We start from the raw sequence: 27210 nt of genomic DNA, 5'->3' as shown, positions 1-27210 counted from the left end.
TCTCATCCGAGCAATTGGATATTTCAGCGGTATCTCAACAGCTTAGATTTAACAAGAAGCATAAAACCGATAATTTAGCAGCAAGCTGTTCAGTCCTGGGGTTCTCTTTCATTTCAGAACGTGGATAATCTCTTATCTCCTGGATGCTAATAGGGAGATTTAATGCCTGTTTATCCTTCTCATGGATTCTAGGAATGCAACAATCGTGCAGAATTGGCAGCTTTCATCTTTTAAGGTTGATTAGATGCATAGTCACCGGCCAGTCCAGAATTTTGTCGAAGCCCGTTTGTCACCCTTTATGTTTCTCAGATGCATGCCAATCCTCTCAGCAAATCGCTTTCTCTTTCTTCAGCCCCTGCTAATGTTCCTGCTTATGTTCCTGAAGCCTCAGACTTTCTCTGCTTGATCAAGTAGGTTATTACTGGCCAGAGGATCTGGGACCATTTCAATAACTTGGAACATGTACATCATGCTAGGGAACCAAAGAAATTATTTTATTCCTTCGTTTTTGGGGTTGGTGGTTTGGAAGCTGGAGCCAGGTGCTTTTTGGGAAAACCCTAGTAGAAAATAATTTTAAGAAATTAAACGTCGAGACTGCCTCTCTGAATTCCCGGGCTTCCTTTCTCTCTAATAGTTTCAAATGCAAAAGGACTTAAGGTGACCGTTGTAGACTGGAATTGTGTTAGCAGATGACAGTGTGGCACTTTTTATTTGGGGGAATGGTCTGTGTTAATGCCCCCTTTGAATGCCACTGGTTCGTAAGACCTCTCGTGTTAGCAATGCCTCATTTCTCTCATGCTCATTATCAGAAAGGTTTATGGAGCCGAATGAAAGGAAGTGCATCTTTTTCACTTGGCGCTGGTTCTAGAGCTCTTGAACGTTCTCATGCGCTTCCTTCCTACAAAAGACGTCGCCTCCATCTTGAATCCAGTCTGGGCGTGCTCAAAATTGTGTGTATCTGACGCTGTGCAACCACAACATTTGACAATTACGCACAGAACGTCAGCAGCCTGAGAGAACTTGCTTTTGGTTGCTAATGCGCATATCCAGAAGTTGGTTTTGTCTTGTTATCAAAATCCTGTAACATTAGTTGGTCTTCAGAATTCACGCTTTGAAGGCTTGGAGACGCCTTTATTGCCATAAAGTTCTGTCTGCTTCCGGGATCTCCCTGTTGTGTCCTTCGCTGGGCATTGGCACGCCGGGCCAACAAGTCCCAGGTGGGAAACAGAGGAGCTTCAATGGGATCATACTGCCATCGAGTGCAGTTTCCAAAGTGGCTGCTTTCTCCAGATGGACAGTTGCAGATCAGTGCAAGTGAGAACAATTGCCATTACCCCAGAGGTTGACAACCCTACTTAGAGGGTAAGGGTAGGTCAGAATCCAGAAGGTAGGGCTCTTTCGCTTGGAGAAACGATGACTGAGGGGTGACAGGATGGAGGTTGGCAAAATCATGCATGAGATACAGAAAGGAGAGAAAGGTATGGAGCAGAAGTCCACCAGTGGCCATTGGCCCCAAAGTCTGGGTGGGAGACTCTGTCTTCTTGGTGCTTTGGGAGGACTTCTGAGGTTCTCACCCCACTGGTGGATCTCCTGATGGCATCTGGGTTTTGGCCACTTGGTGACGCCGAGTGTTGGACTAGACAGGCCATTGGTCTGACCCAACATGGCTTCTGTTATACTCTTAAGTGGTCCATAGGGGGGAAAATACTTGCAGGGTTAATTCAGAAGAGCAGTAAGCATGGTAAATCCACACCAGTCATTGATGCATAGATGTGGGGGTGTTGGGGAGCAATTATCAGTCCACAGCAAAATTGACCAACGCCCAAGAGGAATTCAGCTCTCTGTCCCAGACAGCCTCAGTTCCATGGGGCTGCAGTGCAGCTGTGAGCATGCGGGTTTCCAGAAGCCCCTTCTGTATGCATTCTTCCACGGCAGCGGAGGAAATGCTGACGCCTCATGTGCTGACATTTGTTTTGTCAGCTTGAAATGGCGACCTTGTTCCAGAGGGAGAACAATAGCTTGCTCGGAGCGTAGGGTCATAGGGTGGTGTCATATCGTTTAGCCTGGAGTGGGGCTGGAACAGGTTGTGTCTGCAGTCCATTGGGCCTTTTTTGAAATCTCCACCCATTGGAGCAGCCGTTCAGAGCGTTCGCTGTGATGGCAGGTAAACTTCTCCCCTCTTCCTTCAGCTCCATAACTTTCTTTGAACTTTTGGATTTCTTCACACGGCCACCTAGGGATATCAAGGAGGTTTCTTAGGAGTGATTCACCCGGCTTGACAACTTTTCTCTCTTGTCTCGTGCTTATTCTTAATCTTGTTCTTAACACCTCACGGTGACCTCCTAAAGGTAGGCTTTCTCAGCCAGGGTTTTGTGAAATCCTAGGGTTTCTTGGTGGCTCCAGAAGGGTTTCCCGAATGGGTTGGGGGATAATTAATTTTTAATGCATTTTAAATGTATTAAAAATATCACATATATGGTCATGTTGACCCCCCACACACACTACACAATGGCCAATGATGCGTCTGGAGGGGTTGGGGAGGGGAGGGTCCCCAGCTGGCAGAGGCTCATGGGAATTGTAGTTCACGGACCTCTGGAGAGCCACAGTTTGGCCTCCCCTAGACTGATGTCTTAGCGTCCACCCTCCAAAGCTTGGGTGGTCTAGGGTGGCCTTGGGATTTTCCCCTCAGCCTTGCCCTTGGGTTCAGAAGAAAACACCAAGTCTAAGCTTGGGGAAGGGGGGTTGTTCACACTTTTCCAGTATGACAAAGGTAACTCATTCCTGAGTTTGCGCCTCAGCTCTTTTGCGCTAGCCATGCTCTCCTGGGTGCCTTGAAAGGGGGCGTTCTGCAAATGCTTTCAAGGAGATGGAGTTTGCCATAATGTGTGTCTTGAGTGCAACTCCCTGTGGTCGCTAGATGTAAGTGGTGTTTTGCATAGAGCACGAACTCACTTTGTGAGTCAAATGTGAGGAGTATAACATGGTGGGGTTTAGGGAGAGAGTTGATGGGGGGAAATGGTGCACAGCAAGCAGGTAGGGTGCTTCAGGAAATGTTCGGGGTGGGCTTAGCCATTCCAGGCGCATAATGTGGCAGGCAGTCCACAGCCAGGACTTGGGGAAGCCAGGGAAACGAGCTGCTGATAATTGAGTGTATGTGGTTAGCTGTGAATGTGGTATGCATCAGGGGAGACCAATTCTGTGCTCAGTTCTGTAAACCGATTAAACAATGCACAGAAGTGAATATACACAGGTTTACTCTGGGCCGGTTTACTGTTTCTCAAAATTTTTATACCAGTTGACTTATTCATAGGGAGGGTCAGGGGGAGCCTGGAAGCCACACACACACTTACTCCAGTCACTGGAGATCCAGTTTAAGCATCTGCCGGTCCCCTGGGATTTCTGTAAAGGCTGCCCAAAGATTTTTATGCAACAGCAAGGGTGAGAGACCTTAAAAACAAATGAAACCAAGCAGATTTCAAGAACATGAACTGGGCATCCAGTGCGATGCTCTTCTTGGGGAGGGTTTGCACTCCCGCAGAATCACAATATATACGCTTCTTGGTAACATTATTATTGCCTTTGTCCACCCACCCACCTACCCATCCATCCATCCATCCATCCTGTTCTCAAGTCACAGCTGGCCCTACAGTGACCCGATAGGGCAGGGCTGGCCCAACTGTGGCTCTCCAGATGTCCATGGACTACAGTCCCCATATGTGCTGGCAGGGGCTCATGGGAATCGTAGGCCATGGCCACCATTTGGCCACCCCTCTTCCGGATGATGCACCCCTCTTCCGGATGATGCAATCCAGACGATTCTCAAGCCAGGCTTCCACCAGCGTCCTCCTCTCTCTGCCCTTTTTGTCCCATCCAGTCCGGATCTCTGATTCAGCAGCCCTTGCTAGGGGAGGGGGAGGAAGAAAGCCGGAATGTGCTTCAGACTCGAAAACGAACTCTCGGTTCAGCTGTCTCAGGGTGCCCATAAAAGGAAATTCCTTGCTTTAGTCAGCAGTAGAACTAGCCTCCCCTCGCCTTTTTTGAGCGCTGATCCAGTTCCTGTTTGCCTCCAAGCTGTGTGTCATCCATGCCCCTTCTTCTCACTTCCTTTTCAGATGTTACTGGGGATGGGGGGGGGGGTGTTAGGGGGTTGAATTTACTTGGGATATTGATTTTTTTTTTTTTTTTTTTTTTTTTGCTGCATGGTTTTATGCCCTAGAGCAGGGGTAGTCAAACTGCGGCCCTGCAGATGTCCATGGACTACAATTCCCATGAGCCCCTGCCAGTTCGCTGGCAGGGGTTCATGGGAATTGTAGCCCATGGACATCTGGAGGGCCGCAGTTTGACTACCCCTGCCCTAGCGTGTTTTAATTGGGTTCTGTAGAGGTAGCAACTAAAACCATCCCAAAGAAAAAGAAATGCAAGAAATCAAAATGGCTGTCTGAGGAAGCTTTACAAATAGCTAAGGAGAGAAGGGAAGTGAAAGGCAAGGGAGAAAGAGAAAGATACACCCAATTGAATGCAGAATTCCAGAGAAAAGCTAGAAGAGATAAGAATGCCTTCTTAAATGAACAGTGCAAACAAATAGAAGAAAACAATAGAATGGGGAGGACCAGAGATCTTTTCAAGAAAATTGGAGATATGAAGAGAACGTTTCATGCAAAGATGGGTATGATAAGGGACCAAAATGGTAGGGACCTCACAGAAGCAGAAGAGATTAAGCAAAGGTGGCAAAATTATACAGAAGAACTATACAAGAGCGAGCTTAACATCCCTGATGACCACAGTGGGGTAGTTACTGACCTGGAGCCAGACATCCTGGAATGTGAAGTCAAATGGGCCTTAGGAAGTCTGAGCAACAATAAAGCTAGTGGTGGTGACAGCATTCCAGTTGAACTATTCAAAATCTTAAAGGACGATGCAGTAAAAGTGCTACACTCAATATGCCAGCAAATTTGGAAAACTCAGCAATGGCCACAGGATTGGAAAAGGTCAGTTTACATTCCAATCCCAAAGAAGGGCAATGCCAAAGAATGTTCAAACTACCGCACCATTGCACTCATTTCTCATGCTAGCAAAGTTATGCTCAAAATCCTACAAGCTAGGCTCCAGCAATATGTGGACCGAGAACTTCCAGAAGTACAGGCAGGATTTCGAAGAGGTAGAGGAACTAGAGATCAAATTGCCAACATACGCTGGATCATGGAAAAAGCTAGGGAGTTCCAGAAGAACATCTACTTCTGCTTCATTGACTATGCTAAAGCCTTTGATTGTGTGGAGCACAACAAATTGTGGCAAGTTCTTAAAGAGATGGGAATACCAGAGCATCTTATTTGTCTCTTGAGAAATTTATATGCAGGTCAAGAAGCAACAGTGAGAACTGAACATGGAATCACGGATTGGTTCAAAATTGAGAAAGGAGTTCGGCAAGGCTGTATACTGTCGCCTTGCCTATTTAACTTGTATGCGGAGCACATCATGAGAAAGGCGGGATTAGAGGAGTCACAAATTGGGATCAAGATTGCAGGGAGAAATATCAACAACCTCAGATATGCAGATGATACCACTCTAATGGCTGAAAGTGAAGAGGAACTAAAGAGCCTGTTGATGCGGGTGAAGGAGGAGAGTGCAAAAGTTGGCTTGAAACTCAACATCAAGAAAACAAAGATCATGGCAGCCGGCCCTCTCAATTCCTGGCAAATAGATGGGGAAGAAATGGAGATAGTGACAGATTTTATTTTCCTCGGCTCCAAGATCACTGCAGATGGGGACTGCAGCAAAGAAATTAAAAGACGCTTGCTCCTAGGGAGGAAAGCTATGGCAAATCTAGACAGCATCCTAAAAAGCAGAGACATCACCCTACCAACAAAAGTGCGTTTAGTCAAGGCTATGGTATTCCCAGTTGCAATGTATGGCTGCGAAAGTTGGACCATAAGGAAGGCCGAGCGTCAAAGAATTGAGGCTTTTGAACTCTGGTGCTGGAGAAGACTCTTGCGAGTCCCTTGGACTGCAAGGCGAACAAACCGGTCAGTCCTAGAGGAGATCAGCCCTGACTGCTCTTTAGAAGGCCAGATCCTGAAGATGAAACTCAAATACTTTGGCCACCTCATGAGAAGGAAGGACTCCCTGGAGAAGAGCCTAATGCTGGGAGTGATCGAGGGCAAAAGAAGAAGGGGACGACAGAGAATGAGGTGGATGGATGGAGTCACTGAAGCAGTAGGTGCAAACTTAAAAGGACTCCAGGGAATGGTAGAGGACAGGAAGGCCTGGAGGATCATTGTCCATGGGGTCGCGATGGGTCGGACACGACTTCGCACATAACAACAAGGGGTTTTATTGTGGACAAATTGTACCCCGCCATGAGCCGGTTTCGGGAGTGGTGGGTAATAAATCTAAATCAGAATCAGAATCCGTTGTGCCAAAGAGACCTGATACCCTCAGTGGTCACTGGCTGTGGCGGATCTCAGATCTGGCACCAAGAACAAGGCAGGAGGAACCGTTCCCATTTCCGTTCCCAGTCGTCATCTTAGCTGCTGTGCAGACGGGTGCTGGAATTGCCTTGCCGGGGTGGGGCCGGGGGACCCTGCAGCCCGGAGCTCTTTCCGGATAGCTCTTGAACTTGTTTGTTTGCTGAGCCCTTTTGGTCGTTGGGGGTGACTCACAGGGCCAGGCTGGATTAAAGGAAATGCTGACAGCCAGCTGCATTTTACAGCTTTGTTAAGCTGCTCCCAGCTGGTGACCCTCTGAATTGACATCACCCGAAACTTCCTGCCATGAACAGCCTTGCATGCCGACGGCTGCGATTTCCTCCGCTGAGCGAATCCCTCTCGTCTTGCATCTGTTGCATCGTCCTCTTTGTCCTGCTGCCTCCATCTTTTCCTGGCACTATTGCCTTTTCCAAGGAAACTCACCTTCCCACTTTAGTCACGATAGGCTCGGTTTAGTCATTTTCGCTTCTAGGGAGAGTTCAGGCTCCAATTCACCTGACGATGATGACGTTAGCTGCTCAGTCATATCCGACTCTTGGCGATCCCGTGGCTCAACCGTCACCACGATTTTCGATCTCGCAGCGCTTCTCTTGGTTGCGTAATGTTCTGGCCCGCATCTAACTACCCGGGTTCCTTTTTTCACTGACCAGCCCTGGCATGATCAGTGGCCAATGCGTGTGGCCAGGCAAGCTGCTAATTTATTTGGAATGGCCTTATTGAAAGACTGGGAGGGGAGGAGGTGTTCGTGGCATCCGCTTGGCACGCAGAAGGTCCCAAAAATCAATCCCAGGCATCACCGTTTAAACGGATCAGGTCTCCGATGACGTGGAATGACCTCTGCTGAAGACCCTGGAGAAAGACGCGCCTGTCGGTCAAAATAGGCAGCCATTGACCTTGAGAAGGCCCCAAGGTCTGATTCGGTGACTGCCTGTGTAGACCGCTTGCAATGTTAAAATCTGCACAATGTCTGCACAACGAGCGATGATTTTCTTAAAGCAGAATAAATCATTGTTGCATTGGAAGACTGGTAGACATACAGGACTTCAGAATTTTTAAGTGTTGTTTGGGTTCACTTTATCAGAGCTGGAATCCCCTCCTCGCCAAAAGAAAGGTGAGTCTGTAGGCTCTCTTCTGCTTTTCTCCAAATGCATTACAGCAGGGGTAAGCCAAACTGGGGCTCTCCAGAGGTCCATGGACTACAATTCCCATGAGCCCTTGCCACTGGGTGGCAAGGGCTCATGGGAATTGTAGTCCATGGACCTCTGGAGAGCCCCAGTTTGGCCACCCCTGCTTTACAGCATTGTGGATGTTCGTCCTTGCTGCATTCTGTTTTTTGTTTTGCCAGGGAGACTTTAAAAATAGCTGTACTTAAAGCCTCTTTTGAAGTGGGGGAAACATCGGGAAGTACGGAACAACTTAAAAAAAAAACAAAGCTAAACAATGAAAGGTATTTAAGAAGAGTTTGAGGCATGATGTGAGGTAGCTGCGGGGGAAATTTCCGCCCCAATTATGAGCTCCAGAAATGCTGCTTTATAAAGAAAGATGTCAAGTTGTGTCCATAGAAACCATTAGCACTTGAAAGTCCTATAATCCACGGATGCTAAAAACACCCTTCCCTCCTCAAGTCCTTGCTTTATCCAGTTCTAGCTCCTTTTTCCTGGGCAATCTGAGCATGCACAGACGTTTTTTCTTTCGTTCAAGATTGTTTGGAAGTTTTGCCTTACAGTAGCATTAGTTGGTGCTCATCCCACAGCCTTTGAGGTAGGTGTGTCTCCGTCAAGGGCTCATTCATTGCAGGGATACCCCAGTTGGCCAACTGTGGTTCCAGATAAAGGTCATTAACTAAAATGACCTGCCCTTCATGGCCTGTAACACCAGCCTTCATAAAGTGGAGAGCTAGCCTAGATCATCAGTCCCAAGTCTCTAGTTACCTTTTGTGGCGTGGTTTCCCCCATCATTCTAAAACCTGTGTAGGAAGTATCCTCCGTGTAGGGTGGGGTTCTTTATAACCATCTCCCTAAAGCTACCTGACAATGAGTCACCCTGTAGTCACAGGTTGATTAGGGAAGGGAGAGGCCATGGCCGGGCGGCAGAGTATCTGCTTGACGCGCAGAAGTTCTTGGGTTCAGTCCAAATAATCTCTGGTGAGAAGACCTCTGATTGAAGTCCAGGAGAGCGGCTGCCTGCCTGAGTACACAGTACTGTGTTTGAAAGACCAATGGTCTCAATTCGGTAGAAGGCAGCTTAAGGATACAAGGAGAGCCCTGCTGGATCAGGCCAGTGGTCCATCTAGTCCAGCATCTCGTCTCACACAGACGCCAGCTAGTTCCTCTGGAGGGCCACCAACAGGGCAGAGAGGCTGAGGCCTTCCTAAGAACATCAGAAGAGCCTTGCTGGATCAGTCCAGTGGTCCATCTAGTCCAGCATCTTGTCTCACACAGACGCCAGCTAGTTCCTCTGGAGGGCCACCAACAGGGCATAGGGGCAGACCCCTTCTCTTGATGTTGTCTCTGGGATTCAGAGGTTTAGTGCTTCTGGATGTGGAGATTTTGCTCAGTCACCAGGGCTAGTAGTCACAGATCATGAATCTGCTTAATCCCCTTTTAAAGCCGTTTAACCCCGTGGCCCTCTCTGTCTCTACATCCTCATTAGCTTCATTGGTTGATGTGGAGTTCCCTAAATGGCTGGGGCCTCCTGTGATTGGGTCATTGTGTCAACAACCATGCCACCAAAGTAATTTACTTTAGACTCAAACTGCAGGTACCATTTACGGCCTCTAACAGGACTGTGACTGGCCCAAGGTCTCCCAGCCGACTGCATGGGGAAGAGCAGGGAATCAACCCTGCCTCCCCAAATTAGAGGTCTCTCAGGGGCCTGTTCTCTTTAGGCAGAGCGTGCCACCAGCCCAGGGCTGAAAAAGTCCTGGCCAGTTTCACCTCCTTTGGGGCCAGGATCCTGAGCAGATGTTGTTCTGAAGGTCTTAATGCTCTTTGGAGGATGCTCTGGTCCCAGACCATTTTGGGCTTTGAAGGTTGGCACCAAACCCTTGAATCTGATCTGCCCCCCGATCAGAAGCCAATGCGGCTGGGGGAACACTGGTATCACTGTGTATTGACAGTCCCTGTGTACTATTCCTGCCCGTTTCCTGGCTGGAACTGCTTTTTGGGTAATAAAAGAAAAAGAGCTGGATTTATACCCCACTTTTCACTGCCCGGGGGAATCTCATAATGCTTGGAGTAGCCCAAAGCATGCAACTCCAAGCCCATCTTGTTTCTCTGCTTGGCCCGTGACGTTTTTTGAGCAAGGGTGGGTGTGCTCATGTTCTGTTGTTCCCAATCATGCGTCGGCTTGCTTAGCTGCTGGTGAAGGGAGTGTCATTCTTGGCTGAGGAGCCCCTTTCTCACCAGCCTGCATCTGGAGGCGGGAATAACTGGTCGAACTGGTTTCCTTTGGGAAGAGAAAGGAGGCAGCTTGCCGCCATTCCTAACTGGGGCGTGTGCATCAGTCCCCTCCGCGGAGGGAAGCTCCTTCCCTGGCCACACAAGTGGTGCGGCCTCCTTTGGATTCCAAGCTTTTGGGGGCACATCCACACCGCAGATAGGGAGAGGCTTAGCTTCCACCTCTGCCTCCCAGAGAATCCTTAAGAGGAGCTGCTTGGCGAAAGGTACGCCGTCCCTGATGGCTTCCACGGCGTCTCAGGAGAAGCTGCAGTAGTATTTAAACTCTGCTCAAACCCACGGTTATAATTGCGCCCTAAATATAGCCGTAGTGTTTACTCGGGTGTGCTTTTTTACTCGGGGCTGCTACCTAATTGGCAGGGTAGAGCGATGTGTGTGCGCGTGTTTGAAGGCGATTGTGCTAAATGACACGCTGCCCTTTTGGGAATATGGTAGGAGGAAGGTCACATCACGAAGGTGTGGGGCTCCCAGGGTGCAGCGTTCCCTTTTAGGGGGAGGGGAGAAGTATTCGGCAACGCAGCCTCTCCTGGTCCATGGTGCCCACCTCTCCGCTGCAAGGGAGTTGCACTTTTCCTGAACACTTGATTCTCTTAATCGCATAATCTGCCTCCTTGGCCAAAATTGAAGTCCCTGCACAGACTTCAAGTAACTTTAGGATCTCGAGCTACGTCCGCTAAAAAGACCACTGGGTGTAGCCTCTTACCAGTGGCTTTTTAGTTGGCCTCACTAGGTCCAGAATAAAATAGAATCCTAGAGTTGGAAGGGACCTCCTGGGCCATCTAGTCCAACCCCCTGCAAAATGCAGGAAATTCACAACTACCTGCCCCCACCCAATGACCCCAATTCCATGCCCAGATGATGCCCCCACCACCCCAAAACCAGAATCTCTGACCAGCCTGGCGTGGAAGAACAGAGCGTACCCACGTATGCAGTGGGAGGGGAAAGGACAGTGCAGAATTGGTGCCAAAAGGAGAGGAATTGTTGGAACATTTAGCTGGGCGTGTCCGGAGGCTTCAAGAGGGAGGGAGGGAGGGGAATGGTTGGCCAGCTGCACAGAACCTCAGCTGTGCTGTTGTGCTTTTGTTTCCTGAGCCATCCGGGAAGGGCGGGCTATAAAAAAAGTTGTTGTTGTTATTCACGCTGCCGCCAAGATTGCTGGGTAGGGGTGCACAGTTTTTTAAATTCAGTATTTCGGCTTGGGTTTATTGGACTCGGAAAACGTTCGGGGTTTCTGAAAAATCCCAGATCCAAATTCCAGTAAGGCATTCGGAGCCAGCGTTGTGCAGAAATCCCATTTTTTCCCAGGTCCAATAGACCTGTGAAGAAAATTAAATAGCCAGCTTGATCCTAGGGCTGGATTGGCTTCTCCTGCAGCGTGGTTTAAACCCGAGAAGTGCCCCCCAAAAAATCAGATACTGCCTTGTTGGTGGCCCTATTTATCCACCTCTTGCATTTTGCCTCCCAGTCTTCTGCCCAAAAGCTCTAGGCAACGTACATGGTTCTCTTCTCCTCTGGTTTACCTTACAACAAACCCATGTGGTCAGCTTGTCTGAGACTGAGGCTCCAGGTGAATGGATGAGCCATAAGCTATTTCTGAGCAAGGATATGAATTAAGATGTATCTGGGGGCTTGCTTTAGTGTAGTAATAATAAAGGCCTGGGTCCAATTGAAAGTATTGTTTGCATGACGGCCTGTGAGGCTATTTTAAGCTGTAAATTGTCATTTTTTCCCAACACTAAGAAGCTGCCCAGGCACTCCTTGGCCATTCTGCTTCAGAAAGGATTTCGGATTTGGTAATGATTATCCCAGCAGCAGTTATTTAGTTTTCAAAGTTTTCTCAGTGCTTTTGCCTCCAACCCGCCAGTCAAGGCTTTGAGAGCTGGACTTGGCAAAATTGGCGTGTTTGTGTGTGTGTGAGGGTTTTTGTTGTTTTTGCTTTGCTAAACTTGTAGGTTTCCGCAATTGATCATGGCTCCTTCCAAGATTTACACATTTACATTGCAATCCTATGCAACGAGGTTAGAGTAACTCCGCATAGTTTGGTGATTGCACAAATTCCTAAAAAGGCGTGCGTGTGTGGAAAATGCAGCCAATTTGGAGCAGGCTGGAAGGTTTAAACAGAATACAGAAGTAAGTGGTCCATAGAAGATTCTTTCTCTGTGTAGATTCAAGTGGGTGGCCCTGTTGGTCTGAAGTAGCACAACAAAAACTGTGTCCAGTAGCACCTTTAAGACCAACAAAGATTTATTCAGGGTGTGAGATTTCGAGTGCTTGTTAGTCTTAAAGGTGCTACTGGACTCAATTTTTGTTCTTTGTTGGTCTTAATGGTGCTATTGGACTCAATTCTCTCTCTCTCTCTCTCTCTCTCTCTTTCTCTCTCTCCCTCTCCCTGCTTATAGATAAAATATAGAAATTTTTGGAGGGGAAAATAGTGATTGAGAAGATGAGAATGTACAGACTGGAGACCTGATGAACTGTGACAGCCTTTTCCAATTTTTCAATACTCTTTCAGGCGCCCTGGAAGTGATGTCAGCTGGCTGTACCTCCCTGCCACACCCCCTGGAAGTGTGATGTCACGGGAAGTGACATCACCACTCGTATTAACAGGCAGGCTTGGGGAGGGAGAGACAGGAGGCATGTTAAGGCGGAAGTAGGCACTCAGGCTCCGCCCCCTCCCGCGTGCAGAAACCCACGGTCAGGAGGGGAGCGATGGAAGGGGTTGGTTCCCTAGCTTGTGGCTGAGGCAGGAGGAGAAATGCTGCGGGGACCCCCCTCTGGTCCTCCCGCTGTGATCTACAGACCCCCGATTGGGATTTCCTGAGCTGTGAGGTCAAGGCCTTAGTAACCATGCAAGATCTCTTCTATTAGCAGAAGCGCTTTCGTCAAGAAGGGACTGTGACTAGCGGTACAGTTCTGTAGGATCCAGCCCCATGGGCTGAGGAACAAGAAGCGGTGCACGGCACAACATCTTACTTAAATAGGAAGAAGAGGAGTCTTTTTTTTTACACCCCGCTTTTCAATACATTCTTCCTGGCTGGCAAAAGATCATCCTAGAATCGCTTTAAAACCCTGACGCTTTGCTTTTACAGCCGCGGAGCAACCTGCTGTTGCATTAAGCCATGGTGGCACAGGGGTAGTCTGTTTTAGGAAAACACCACAAAATCGGCTCCCCCCTTTACACGTGACTTCTACCCTCAGAAAGCTCACTCCAAGCCTCCACTCATTTCTTCCTCCAACTGCCCCATAAAAATTCCCCCGGTATGATTGAGCAGGCTGTGGGGAGCTCCTATTGAAATAAATGTGGCTAGTCTTTTAACAGTGCCCCTGGATTTCTGGGCTTCGTTGAGCCTTCCTGGAGAGAGGGCTTGGAGCAAAAGCAAGGTGTGAAATTCCCCTGCCAGGGAAAGGTTTATCCTTGACCCAGCTCAGTGTGGATTCTGAATTCCGGAATGGATGCCAGAGAGGATGAGATCTCCCCGCAGGCTTGTGTCTTTTCATCATTGCCTTTGTTCTCAAGGGCGGGGGGGGGGGGACGGGCAGTGTGATCCGGTTCCCTGGCTTGGTTATGTTTCTGTCCCCGTCCGTAGAATTCGCTTTGTGACCTGGGATCGGTGTTTGCTTTCTGCAAAGGAGACATTTGGGAGGGACCGATGTCATTGCCCCTCTGAAGATGCAAGAGCCACCCACCGACCCACTCACAAACGTGGTGGGACCAAAAGTGCCTCTTCTCTAAGATGGGGGGGCTTTGATTACAGCCCCTTTCTCTCCCCCTCCCGCTTCTTCCCTGCCTCCCCTCCCCAGTCCTCCTTAGCTGTCATCTCTTTCCTCCCACGTTACTGCTTTGTCGAATTAGCTTTGGGCGCAGGCTCTTTTTGGAGGGTGAGGCTGATAGGGAATGAGAAGGCATTCTTCAGAGCCACTCCCTGGCCCTAAGAAAGCAAGCTGGCGGGGAGGGGGGGCAGAGATCTGTCCCAGGACTCCAACCAGCCTTCTTCCTATCAGATTTCTATCCCTTGGGTGACCCCACTTGAAAGAGAAGCTGATAGAATTATGGTGAGTAGGAACTCGTTGGTGACTTGGCCTCCGTGTCCTGTTGTTGGCCCTTCAGAGGAACTGGTTGGCCACCCTGTGAGCCAGGATGCTGGACTAGATGGACCATTGGTCTGATCCAGCAGGTCTCTTCTGATGTTCTTATGAAGAACTTGGCCTCCGTGTCCTGTTGTTGGCCCTTCAGAGGAACTGGTTGGCCACTCTGTGAGCCAGGATGCTGGACTGGATGGACCCCTGGTCTGATCCAGCAGGGCTCTTTTGATGTCCTTATGAAGACTGTGGCCTCTCTGCCCTGTTGTTGGCCCTCCAGAGGAACTGGTTGGCCTCTGTCTGAGGCAGGCTGCTGGACTGGGTGGACCGCTGGTCTGATCCAGCAGGGCTGTTCTTTTGTGTTTGTCTCCTATCCTCTTGGCAAACGACAGTGGTTTGCTTAGTTTTCTTTTTGGAAGCTGTCGAGTGTGTATGTGTCTCTTTGTTTGTGTGTGAGTGTACTGGAAATAAAACCTGCTTTATTTTGAGGCTTTTTGAGGCTGCCCTAGAAATGCGATGCTTTCAGGAGTTCTTTTGTTGTGTTTAGCTTCTCCGAACTCCATCCCTCTTCTTCTTGGCTGCCGGGATGATTTCCCTGCTTAATAAGAATACAAGCACATGTCCCTTCTGAGTGAGGCGCCAGTCCTTGGCTCCCTCTCCTACAAAGGCTTTCCACATGAGCTGGCTGCTTTCTGCCCTTTCCGAAATTTTGCTGCCGTCCGTCTGGCCCTCATCTTTGTTCCCCGAAGTCTGCAAGAAACCGGAACAGAGGCTGTCGCTTGGTGTACCGAAACGTAGCTCTCCCGGCTGGCGCCTCCGTTCATGTCTCAACACGAATTTCTAAGTGTAGAGATGTGCTTATATGAGTGTGTCTCGACGTGGTAATTTTGTGTGTGTGCATGTGGGGGTGTTCCTCCTTTTTCTTCTTCCCCAAATCGGGAAGAAACTGCAGGGGAACTTTATCGTTCTCAAATAACAAAGTTTTACCCCCAGCAATTGCCTTTCATATAGGTTTTAAAGGCAATTTTGGAAAAAAGAAAATCCATGTAATCCATACCCCCATTGTATATAATACATATTGAACATGGGTGTTGCCATGACAATAGCGTTGCTGCGGTTAATAATGGATGCTAATGGCCTGTCGCCATTAATATTTTATTACAACATGGTCAGTGTCTCGGCTGCTTCCCAGATGGATATCTCCAGATGTTACAGGTGCCCCGCCCCAAGGAGCTTACAGACTGAGGCAACAGGGAAGGCAGTGGTACGGAAAACTAGTTTCACCGGTTTCCTGGTTTTTGACACAATCTTGGTACCGGGAGGTGGTACTGGAGAATGGCTCCCGCAGAGATGCCTGAAACGAAACCCCAAAAAGATGGAGTTGGGAGGGGGGGCTGGGGCTGGGGCTGGGAAGGAGGGAGCTGGAAGAGGGAAGCATGTTTCGCCTGGTTTGACGGGGTGCAACTAGCAACTTTGCACTCCATCAGGATCTTGGGGGTGGTCTTTGAAGTCAGATCTTCCTTTCATTTGCACCAGATGAAATTACCAGTGCCCTATCTCAGGGGTAGTCAACCTGTGGTCCTCCAGATGTCCATGGACTACAATTCCCGTGAGCTCATGGGAATTGTAGTCCATGGACATCTGGAGGACCACAGGTTGACTACCCCTGCCCTCTCTGGCCCCAGAAAACCTAAATCCAGTGATCCATGCCGACAGTCGCTTCTAGACCAGGTTCCTGTCACTTGCTCTATGCAGATCTCCTCCTGGCCTTGACCCAGAACCCACAACTGGTGCAAGATGTGGCTGTTGGGGTCCTCGCTAGGACACCGAGGAGGGCCCTCAACAGGCTACCAGTTGAATTCCAGATCAAGGTCTTGGTTTTGATCTTTAAGGCCTTACACAAGATCTGGGCTTTGCTTATCTGAGGGTGGGACTGCCTCCTCCAGTATGTTTACAGAAGAACACTAAGCTCACCAGGGGATAACACGCTGACAGTCCCTGGCCTAAAAGAAGTGCGCCTGGCCTCAGCCAGAGCCAGGGCCTTTTCGGTCCTGGCCCCAGCATGGTCAAATATGCTGTCTGCAGGCCCTGATGGAACCACCAAAGTTCCCTAGGACCTGTAAAACAGCGCTGTTCCCCCAGGCATGTGGTTGAGACCAGGGCAAATAAAATCATTGGGCTTCCCCCCCTCCGGAATACACCCTATGCCTAAAGACACAGGCCAGAGAAGTGAGACGACTGGGGCACTGTGGTTTATAGTTTTATGGTGTTTATTGCTTTTATCGTTTTATTCATTAATATTTATGGAGAATTTTAAATTGTTGTAGGCCACCCCAAACTTGTTAGTGAGGGTGGTTTAGGAAGAATCCATCTAATAAATAATAATAAATGAAAGCAAAAAATAAAAAAAAATACTATTCCACACTTTTAAAAGCCATGGGAAATGTTCACATCTTTATTTTGTTGGCTAAAAAGCTTGTGCCAGCATCTCAATACTGCTTTGTCTTCATCTGTTTATTGCAACCAGATTTGGGTTCAGGTTGACGCATCCTTTACACATTTTATAGAGCTAACAAAAACCTGACTCAGTTACCCAACTCTGGACTGATTCTCACATGTGTTCTTCTGCGTTGCTTGAAGCCTTGTTGAGCCCTCCCTCCAGGACTCTTCCCTTTGGAAAGTTATGACGTTTGTGCTGCCGTGAGTGGTGATGAAAATTCCACCTGTGGCGGCTGAAGATTTGGCGATAGACCCCCCGGGAGATGGCGCGAGGATGATACACTGTGAACTTGGCACATACGAGTCTAAATATGCATTTAGCGTGGCCCATGGGTGCAGTACATACAAGAATCCCTCGCAATCTCCCTTCCTCTTGCGTTGACATGTGGAATGCTCTGCCACTAGAGATAGCATGAGGGGTAGGTTAGGCTGTGAGAATGTACTGGACGAAGGTTACCCATCAAGCTCCCCGGCACGGATGGGGATTTGAACTCGGCTCTCCTAGCTGCGAGTCTTAATTCTTAATTGCCACACCGTACCGGCTCAATACGTCGTTGATGGGTGCAGTAGGAGGGAGCTGGGCAGAGTTACTAATGGTATGAGAGAGTCCGTAATAATTTGAATGGCTGGATTCCGAATAGCCAGAAATGGCATTCTTGATCAGTGCAAACTTGCCTCTGTAGCCAGGTTTGGGGCTAGAATTCTGGGCTGGATATTGGGCAATGCTCCCCAATGGGCCTTTGGCTCGCGAGGGCCGTGCACTAATCCTGTTGCACGTCTCTGTTCTTCCAGAGCAGCCATGGAGGTGGTGAACATGATGGAGCAGCCCATCAAGGTGACGGAATGGCAGCAGACTTACACCTACGATTCGGGGATTCACTCTGGGGTCAACACCCAGGTCCCGTCGCTCAGCAGCAAGTGCTTGGTGGACGACGACGACCTCTATGGCAAGCAGTACACCATTAAGAAAACCACCACCTATAGCCAGGCTGGAGGGCAGTCGGCCCAAACTCAGGGTAATGTCTTTGTAACGTGTGTGTGGCGCTACTCCCATCCCTGTTGGTGTACTGAAATTCCGCAATATATGTGTGTGTGTGTTTGTGTGTTGAACTTGTATGCTGCAGTCCCTGGCCAGCCAACACGTGGCAGCTCACATCAACAATTCCAACAATAGAAGACCTCACAACGGTACCCTTAAAAAAAATAATCATCCACACCTTCTCCAACCCAACTAAACCTACGTCCTACCTGCCAACTGCCCAGGGCAGGTGACTGAAGCCAGAATGTCAGAGGAAGGGCAGTAGATCTTTCCTTAGCCTGGCCTCGGCCAAACTCTTGGTGGAAGAGTTCCATCACGCAGGCCCTGCGGAGCCGAATCAGTTCCGTCAAGGCCCCCAGCTTTCCTGGGAGCTCATTCCACCAGGCAGGGGCCAGGACCGAAAAGGCCCCGACCCGGGTCGAGGCCAGGCGAGCTTCATGTATCTTTGATTTCCCCTAAAAATGTGTGAGAAAATGCAGCTGATTTCAGGGTAGCCCAGGAGAGCACTTTTTAGAAACAGGGTGTGTCTGAGACAGTATTTGGATGGGAATCACTAGATTAATTTTAATTAAAGTAAGCTGTTAAATATATTTATGGTTAGAATTGTTACTATTATGTTATGTTGTGACTGTTATTTAATATAATGTTCGATGTCTCCTAAAACGTTCCACGTAAACCGCCCTGGGCCGCATGGAAAGGGCGGCATAAAAATCTAAATCAATAAATAATAGAGTAGAAGCCACTGCTCTTAACCACTACACTATGCCAGCTCTCTTGAGATTCTGGAAGGCCCACAAAGCAGCCAGCTCCCTTCCCCACGTTAGTCCTGGCCGTCCACAAATCTCTGTTATTTGTTTTTTTAAGAAACTCTTGTGCAATCCAGCCCCTGCTCCCCCTCTTCCTTTTATTTCTTTTAATTAAGCAGCTTTGTGTTAACAGCAGCCGAATTGCGCTGGCTAATTAACTCCCGCCTTATCTCTTCACTCAGACGTTAAGGGTCCCACTCCTCCCAGAGCCCAGGCTGTTCCAGAAACCCTCCTCTGTGCGGCAGATAGGAATCCTGGGCGGGAAGATTAACAATGGCTGCTCTCCTTCCCGCGCTGTTTGGTGCTGATCGCGTCCTTCCCCTCCTCTTTTGCAGCCGATTTGGAGTCCCAGCTGGCCATGACCCGGGCCCAGCGCATCCGGGCCGCCATGTACCCCGAAACGGTGGAGGACCGCTCGCTTCTCATCACCACCCAGGTCGAAGGGCAGCAGACCAACGTGCAGCGGCTGGCCGAGCCCTCGCAGATGCTGAAGTCGGCCATTGTGCATCTCATCAACTACCAGGATGATGCCGAGCTGGCCACCCGCGCCATCCCCGAACTCACCAAGCTCTTGAATGACGAGGATCCGGTAATGCAGCACATGGGGGCTTTGGGGGGGGAATGGGCAGAGCGGGTTCCCTTAGCCAAGAGCATCCAGGAAGCCATTCTGTATTCTTGTACATAGGACGGGTGCAGTTGCGGCCAGCTTGGTACAAATACTGAAATGGAAAGGGCTGTGTTTGTACGGCAGAATTGGTGGAAGCAGAGACAGGCTAGAGACTGTGGTTCTGGCTGCAGAGTTCAAGTAGGGGAAGGTTGCTCCTAGCCCATGTTGCTGAAAGGATAGAAACATAGAACCATAGAGTTGGGAGGGGCCATACAGGCCTTCTAGTTCAGCCTCAGACTAAAGCAGGGGTAGTCAAACTGCGGCCCTCCAGATGTCCATGGACTACAATTCCTAGGAGCCCCTGCCAGCATTCGTTGGCAGGGGTTCCTGGGAATTGTAGTCCATGGACATCTGGAGGGCCGCAGTTTGACTACACCTGGACTAAAGCATAGAACCATAGAGTTGGAAGGGGCCATACAGGCCATCTAGTCCCACCCCCTGCTCAACGCAGGATCAGCCCAAAGCATCCAGGATAAGTAACTGTGCAGCCGCTGCTTGAAGAATCCAAGTGTAAATAAAAGAGATAACAGAGGCCCTTAAAATTTTGATCTTTAATTAAGCCACTGGTCAGATTCTTTCCTTCCTTTGTTGCTGCTTGAAAACCGCCAGTGAGGGGGAGCTCGCCACCTCCTTAGGCAGTCTAGTCCACTGCTGAACTACTCTGACTGTGAATATATTTTCTCGGATACCTAGCTAGTGCCGTTCTACACATAGTTTAAAGCCATTTCTGCAGGTTCTGTCCTCCACTGCCAACAGGAACCTTTCCCTGCCCTCCTCCAAGTGACACCCTTTCAGATCCTTCAAGGGATCCATCACATCCCCTCTCCACTTCCTCTTCTCCAGGCTGAGCCTTCCCAAGTCCCTTAGCCTTTCCTCGTAGGGCTTGGTCCCTTGGCCCCAGTTCCTCCTCCTCGCTCTCCTCTGCACTCTTTTCTCCACGTCCTTTTTGAAGTGAGACCTCCAGAATCGCACACAGCACTCCAGCCACAGTCTGACCACTGCACCTAGATGTATACATCTGGTGTATATACATTATCAGATGTAATATCTGCTGGACTCGCAGAGACCAAAGGAATTTCTGAATAAGATTCCTGGTGCTAGTAGAGCAGAGATCCCCTAGGTGATGCTGTGGCCACCCCGGTACCAGCGGATGCTTTTCCTGGTGCCCACCAAATATCTTTAGAAGGGGGGGGGGGGACAGGGAGTGGAGCTTCACCCAGCAAGGCTTCTCTTAGCCATTGGAGATTTGGTTGGCTGTGCAGGTAGCACAAGCTCTTCACCATGTTACCGAAAGTATGCTGGGGCAGCCATGCTATGGTGTGTCCCGCCTCTTGCAGCAGTTACATTTGGTTCCTGTGCCCATCACAGGACTCTAAGGGTGCCCATGAGCTCCAGAAGGTAGGGGGCTCCAGTGGGGCTCTTTTGGCCCTCGACTTTCCTGTAAGTGGCAGAATCAAGCTCAACAAGCACAGCATCAGAAACCAGGCTAACCTTTTTGTGTGTGACTTCCACAGGACACAGTATTTAAAAGTGCGTCACACGGCATAGCCTCATGCGACAAGCTCTGGCCATCAGAGGCAAGCAAGGTTGGAATGTAAGCAGGAGGAATTTTGCACGTGCTAGATAATGTGCTTTCAAGATGCTTTTGCGGTGGACCTTTCCAGTGTAAAGCAGGAAAATCTACTTCGAAAGTGCATTATCCACCGTGTGCAGAATGAGCCTAGAATTTAATGTCGTGTGGAGCAAGGCCCATTCGACTATCTCATGAAGCTTTCATCTCATTGTTTCCCTCCCAGGTGGTTGTCAGCAAAGCTGCCATGATCGTGAACCAGCTCTCAAAGAAGGAGGCGTCCCGCCGTGCCCTGATGCAGTCTCCTCAGATCGTGGCTGCAGTCGTGCGGACCATGCAAAACACCAGTGACCTGGATACGGCCCGCTGCACCACCAGCATCCTCCACAACCTGTCCCACCACCGCGAGGGACTGTTGTCTATCTTCAAGTCCGGGGGCATTCCGGCTCTGGTGCGCATGCTCAGGTAATCTGCAGCCGTTGCTGTATCTCAGGGGAATCCTGGAGCCAGGAGGGAGCATCAGGGGAAGGCTTCAGCCTCTTTGCCCTGGTCTTAGCTGTCCAGAGGAACCGGTTGGCCAGTGTGTGAGACAGGAAGCTGGACTAGATGGACCACTGGTCTGATCCCTCAAGGGAAGGTCTCAGCCTCTATGCGCCGTTGTTGACCCTCCAGGGGGACCTGGTTGATCACTGTGTGAGCTAGGATGCCAGCCTACACGGACTCTTTAACAACCCCACTTTGTGGGCCAGGTCAGGACCGCCAAGACTCAAAAGACCTCACAATTGATTAAGCAGGCTCCTACAAGGAAAAGTAACACTTTTTCCAAGCCCTTCAGAGTTTCCTTGAGTGACCTTTGGAAGGGGAAATTAAGCGCCTCCTTTCCAGAGGAAACATTAAGGCTTCCAAGCACATAGCCAAATCTTGTGCCATGGCATGCAAATTACACCAAAAGCATAATTACACCAAAATTGGACACCTGCCCTGCCTTAGGTGCACGATCAATCCTGATACATTTGTAGCTTAATTCTGTGTTAAATGTTCAATTTATTTATCGTTAAGCATTGTTGCAATTCATCAGAGGACGATTTAAAAAGTTTTATTGCTGGCTTGGGTCTGTATCACAAACAAATCTGAAAGACTTGGTTCTGCGTTGTCCGTTTTTCAGTTGTCCCCTTCTTAAGCACTTTTTGTGATCACTCCTGTCTTTCTCGGGGATTGTGCCGGCGGCCTAACTAAAAGAACGTGTCTCCCTCGGCCTGCAGCTCTCCGGTGGAGTCTGTCTTGTTCTACGCCATCACCACCCTGCACAACCTGCTGCTGTACCAGGAAGGGGCCAAGATGGCCGTGCGCCTGGCTGACGGGCTCCAGAAGATGGTCCCCCTGCTGACCAAGAACAACCCCAAGTTCCTGGCCATCACCACCGACTGCCTGCAGCTACTCGCCTACGGGAATCAGGAAAGCAAGGTCAGGGTGGGAAGAGGAAGGCGGGCCACTCAACGGGAACGCTGCCGTAGGCAAGGGGCAGACTCTTCCTTCATCTGCCCCTTCTCACATTATCAGTCTCGATTTTTATAAAATACTGAGGTGGTGGCTTAGGGGAGAGTCCAGAAATGGCCTGCAAGGGTTCCCTTCTTCACTCCAGCCCCATAAAACGCTGCATTAGGAGGGGGTTGGCGAGGGAGATGGATTGGATGCTGAAGTATGCGTCGAGTTCTGTAGAAGCCATTCAAATGCTCAGACATTAAGTTCATAGGCCAGCTTGGTGCAGTGCAAGGGTGGCCAAACCCCTGGGGTGGCTCTCCAGATGTTAATGGACCACAGTTCCCATGATCCCTTGCCCATTTGCGTATGGCAGAGGTTCATGGGAATTGTTGTACATGGACATCTGGAGAGCCACTGTTTGGCCACCCCTGTAAGAGCAGCGGCTTCTAATCTGGAGAGCCGGATTTGATGCCCTGCTCCTCCTCCACATGCAGACCATTCCAGGGCCAAGACTGTTCCAGATAAACACGTTACCCCAATTCAAACAATACAGCAGAGGTAGCTTATGTCAGGGGCTCATGGGAATTGTAGTTTGTGGACATCTGGAGAGCCACAGCTTGGCCATCCCTGCAATGCCGCAATGCATGCAGTTTAGGAGTAACAAGCTTAAATGTGTACATAACAGTCTGAAATGGGCTGGGGACAGCGCCGGTTCCACTAGGTCCTTATTGTGGAAGAGGTCAACATTCTTGTCCGTCTCCCCACTCTGTCTTCACAGCTCATCATTTTGGCCAACGGCGGCCCCCAAGCCCTCGTCCAGATCATGCGCAGCTACACGTACGAGAAGCTGTTGTGGACCACAAGCCGTGTTCTCAAGGTCTTGTCGGTCTGCCCCAGCAACAAGCCAGCCATTGTGGAAGCCGGTGAGTAGCCTCAAACGCTTGGGAGGAGTCGGGCAAAGATGCTTCCCAGGCACCCTCCTCAGTCTCCAGTGGCCGTCAGTCACAGCCTCCCTTTCGTCTTACGCAAAGCTGCTAACTTGCAATAGGACCTGAAGATGGCTAGGTTGGGCTGGGCTGATCGGCTTTCTTTCTTTAAAAAGGTAAAAGTATCCCCTGTGCAAGCACCGAGTCATGTCTGACCCTTGGGGTGACGCCCTCCAGCGTTTTCATGGCAGACTCAATACGGGGTGGTTTGCCAGTGCCTTCCCCAGTCATTACTGTTTACCCCCCAGCAAGCTGGGGACTCATTTTACTGACCTCAGAAGGATGCAAGGCTGAGTCAACCTTGAGCCGGCTGCTGGTATCGAACTCCCAGCCTCAAGGGCAGAGCTTTCAGACTGCATGTCTGCTGCCTTACCACTCTGCGCCACAAGAGGCTCTTTCTTTATTTACATGGCGAATAATCCCTAAATCTGTACCCACAAGGGTGCAAAGCTAGTAAACTGCCTGTGGAGTTTATTTTTTTTAAGCTGAATACTTAGTTCTTGAGGTGAGCCAAGGCCCTGATTTCAGTACGCATTATTTGTGGTGGTGAGCCAACAGAAGCCTGTGAGGGGCCTTGGCTTGGCTGTTGTGATAGCTGATAAAATAGGCAAGAGCCAGCTTGGTGTAGTGGTTAAGAGCAGCGGCTTCTTATCCGGTGAGCCGGATTTGATTCCCCGCTCCCCACGGGTGTCCATGGGCTAGTCACAGTCCTGATAGTGCTGTCGTCACAGAGCAGTCCTGTCAGAGCTCTCTCAGCCCCACCTCCCTCACAGGGTGCCTGTTGCGGGGAGAGGAAGGGAAGGCGATTGTCGGCCACGTTGAGACTCCTTCTGGTAGAGAAAAGTAGGGTATAAAATAATTATAAAATGAGGACTGAACTGCCTCATATCAACTTGGCTAAACCCTTAACTTGAGTGTGTGTTTTGTCTAGTGTGGTGTGTCCCAGTGTTTGAGGAAGGTGCTGGGTTATAAATATCCTTAAGAGGCAGTTTGGCACGCAGGATCGTATGGTGTGCTCGTGCTTTTAGAGGCCTTTGGCTTCCTCCTGTAAGAAAGGAGGGGAATGTGAAGCTGAGAGATTCGAAGCCATCAGTATAAAGGTTTAGCTTTGATTGCAGACATCCTGACCTGTGTCGGATGCTGAGGCAAGGCGCCGTGAAGCAGATAACTTGCTTTTTTCTCTCCCCTTCACGCACACAGGCGGCATGCAAGCCCTGGGGAAGCACCTGACCAGTTCCAGCCCAAGACTGGTCCAGAACTGCCTGTGGACTCTGAGGAATCTCTCCGATGTGGCCACCAAACAGGTGAGCAGAACCCACTGGGACATTTTGGCTTCAAACCGAAACAGTTCCGCAGGTTGTGCAAGACAGGGCTATTCCATGGGCCTGTGGTTGAAGCCTGCAGAATGCCACCCACAGCTTGCTTCTCATTCATATAAGACATGAACGCCTCCTGAGCTTCTTTTGTAGAACTGCTTGGGGGCTCCTGGTCAGTCACTGGAAGACCTCTTTGAGAAGGGACCGAAGGGCAGTTGGGCAAGGGCCCCTTCTCCAAATTGGCGCATCCTAATATTGACCCTCCCCTTCTCCCCGTGCCCTCCTCATGTAGACTTAACAGTGCAGCCCTAAGCAGACTTGTGGCTTATCTAAGACCACTGATTTTGGTGGCCTTTTAAAGTTGGATCTGTGCCCAGGATTTGCCCGCAAGATTCCAAGCTAGAAGGGTCTACAGTAAAGGTGTATTACCTTTTAAGGGGTGGAGATGTTGGAGTGTTTGCAGGTCCTTTTTCAGGTGCCCGGCCTGCAAATTGCCTGCTTTTCAACCATCTGGGCAAGGTTATTTTCAGTGGTTGCTCCTTATCTTGTAGGGTCTTCCAGCATTCCTTTTGGAATTCAGGGCTACTTTGTTTTGCATGGCCTTTGGAGGGCTACGAGTTATGAGTCATTCACTGTTAAGTTGGTCATTCAATTGGCTTAACTGTTCTACATTTATTGCATTTATTTGCATTTTGTTCTACTTTAAAAGCATAGAATCATAGAGTTGGAAGGGGACTTACAGGCCATCTAGTCCAACCCCCTGATCAATGCATGATCTGCCTCAAGCATCCAGGTTAAGGATCTGTCCAGCTGCTGCTTTTAAAGACCCCCAGTGAGGGGGAGCTCCCCACCTCCTTAGGCAGCCCATTCCACTGCTGAACTATTCAGACTGTGAATTTCTTTCCCCTGGTGCCTAACTAGTTCCGTTCTACATGTAATTTGAACCCATTTCTGTGGGTCCTCTACTGTGCTGCCAACAGGAACCGTTCCCAGCACTTCTCTAAGTCACAACCTTTCAGATCCTTCAAGAGAGCCACCCTGTCCCCTCTCCAACTCCTCTTCTCCAGGCTGAACATTCCCAAGTCCCTCAGCCTTTCCTCGTAGGGCTTGGTCCCCTGGCCCCAGATCATCCACATTGTTCTCCTCTGCACCCTCCCAATTTTCTCCACATCCTTTTTGAAATGTTCTAAGCCTCCCTGAGTCACCTGTGGAGAGTGGGTGCAGGGTATAAATGAAACAATTTTAAAAAGTTGCCTGGTTTTTCTTCCTCACTCAACGGGCTTTGCTTGTAACCCACTGGCGAATTTCCTCTCTCCCGCTCCCCTGCTGCCCGTTGTCGTCTCTTGCAGGAGGGTCTCGACGGCGTCCTGAAGATCCTGGTCAACCAACTGAGCTCTGATGACATCAACGTGCTGACCTGTGCCACCGGCACCCTCTCCAATCTGACCTGCAACAACAGCAAGAACAAGACCCTGGTGACTCAGTCCAACGGGGTGGAGGCCCTGATCCACACCATCCTCCGAGCAGGAGACAAAGAGGACATCACCGAGCCAGCCGTCTGTGCCCTGAGGCACCTCACAAGCCGGCATCCGGAGGCCGAGATGGCCCAGAATTCTGTGCGGCTCAACTATGGCATCCCCGCCATCGTGAAGCTCCTCAACCAGCCCAACCAGTGGCCCCTGATTAAGGTATGGCGGTCAGGAGGCTCAGTGGCTGAACCTTTACGCGCCTCTGGTTTTTAGTCATTGTCACAAACCGTGGCTGAACCGCTCGATCGGAAGCGACCCTCTCAATTAGAAATGCTTCAGACACAGGTGGTGCTAAGAAGCTAGTCTTTATTGAGAGGATCCATGAGATGATGCGAAATACAGCAGTGGTGGGTGCAGAGTCATGCACTGAAAGAGAGAGGGATGGATTGCTCTCGGAGGGGTATTTATTGGAGGGTAGTTTAGGCGGGAAGAGGGGTTCACGTAGGATGAGGCTATTGATCTAAAAAGGTGCGAATAGCTGGAGGCATCTGGTCTGCCCTGGTGGTTGATCTCGGCAGTAAATTTCCAGCATCCCCCAAACAAACCAAGGACAATCGGGGAAATAAGAGAGAGTTCTCAGAGATCTCCCAGCAGGGGAGGGAGAGCCTCCCTAAGCAATAAAGCTTGGCCACAAGGTGAGAGAAGGTTAAAAGAGGTGGAAGGAGGTGGGATGGAGCTCAATAAACTTCTAACTCAACTCTCCTGGCTCTGGCAGGAGAGTGGATATGACAGTCATTCTCATATGCCCTGCCTTCCTCTCCCCCGCACTTTCATCATTTCCCCCTTTTCTGTTTTGTCCTCTTGGCAACCTTGTGAGCTGGGTTAGGCTGAATGTGTGTACCTTGGCCTGAGATAGCCCTGCAGTTGAAATGCTCAGAAAAATCTTGCAGCACAAAGGTTGCACAGTATCAGGTTGCAGGGAGAGAATCATAAGCAGAAGTTAAATTGGCTTTCTCAGCCCTGACAGCAGCCTGGAAAAATGGGCTCCCAGGAGAGATCGGGGCCCTTAAGGGCCTGGAATGGTTCTGTGGGGGTTGTGAGATAGAGCGGTCCCACTGGGCCGATGGCTGAGGCCTACAGAATACCATCAGCAGCTGAGCTCCTTGCATACAAACGTAGGAATAGCATCTAGACGCCACTGTATTCCCACTGCCCCACTGGTATGAGACGGCCATTCTCCATTTTTTTTACCGTTGAGAAACCCTCAAGCATTCTTCAAGCTTCGAGCAACCACAGAAGTGGCGCCATTCATGCACGTAAAAACAAATAATATAGCCAACTGGTAGATTAACA

General features: G+C 49.8%; 1 protein-coding gene across 4 annotated transcripts in view; it reads left to right on the top strand.

The window, feature by feature from the left end:
• Positions 1 to 27210, top strand: part of JUP (junction plakoglobin) — a 63075-nt gene that overhangs the window by 27768 nt on the left and 8097 nt on the right. For 2 of the 4 annotated variants that reach the window (XM_077313087.1, XM_077313085.1), the window contains exons 2-8: positions 17315 to 17538; positions 18703 to 18956; positions 20831 to 21069; positions 21867 to 22068; positions 22865 to 23009; positions 24273 to 24376; positions 25738 to 26076. In XM_077313087.1, the coding sequence (XP_077169202.1) occupies positions 17322 to 17538; positions 18703 to 18956; positions 20831 to 21069; positions 21867 to 22068; positions 22865 to 23009; positions 24273 to 24376; positions 25738 to 26076 (1500 nt within the window). In that variant the 5' untranslated portion in view covers positions 17315 to 17321. Of the gene's footprint in view, positions 1 to 389; positions 411 to 17314; positions 17539 to 18702; positions 18957 to 20830; positions 21070 to 21866; positions 22069 to 22864; positions 23010 to 24272; positions 24377 to 25737; positions 26077 to 27210 lie in introns of those variants that run through there. The other 2 variants (XM_077313086.1, XM_077313088.1) reach the window with 2 other exon arrangements.

Source organism: Paroedura picta, chromosome 16, assembly GCF_049243985.1.
Source record: "Paroedura picta isolate Pp20150507F chromosome 16, Ppicta_v3.0, whole genome shotgun sequence".
Classification (NCBI taxonomy): Eukaryota; Metazoa; Chordata; class Lepidosauria; order Squamata; family Gekkonidae; genus Paroedura; species Paroedura picta.
The sequence above is the reverse complement of the archived record's forward strand: the minus strand, read 5'-3'. Positions and strand labels throughout refer to the sequence as shown.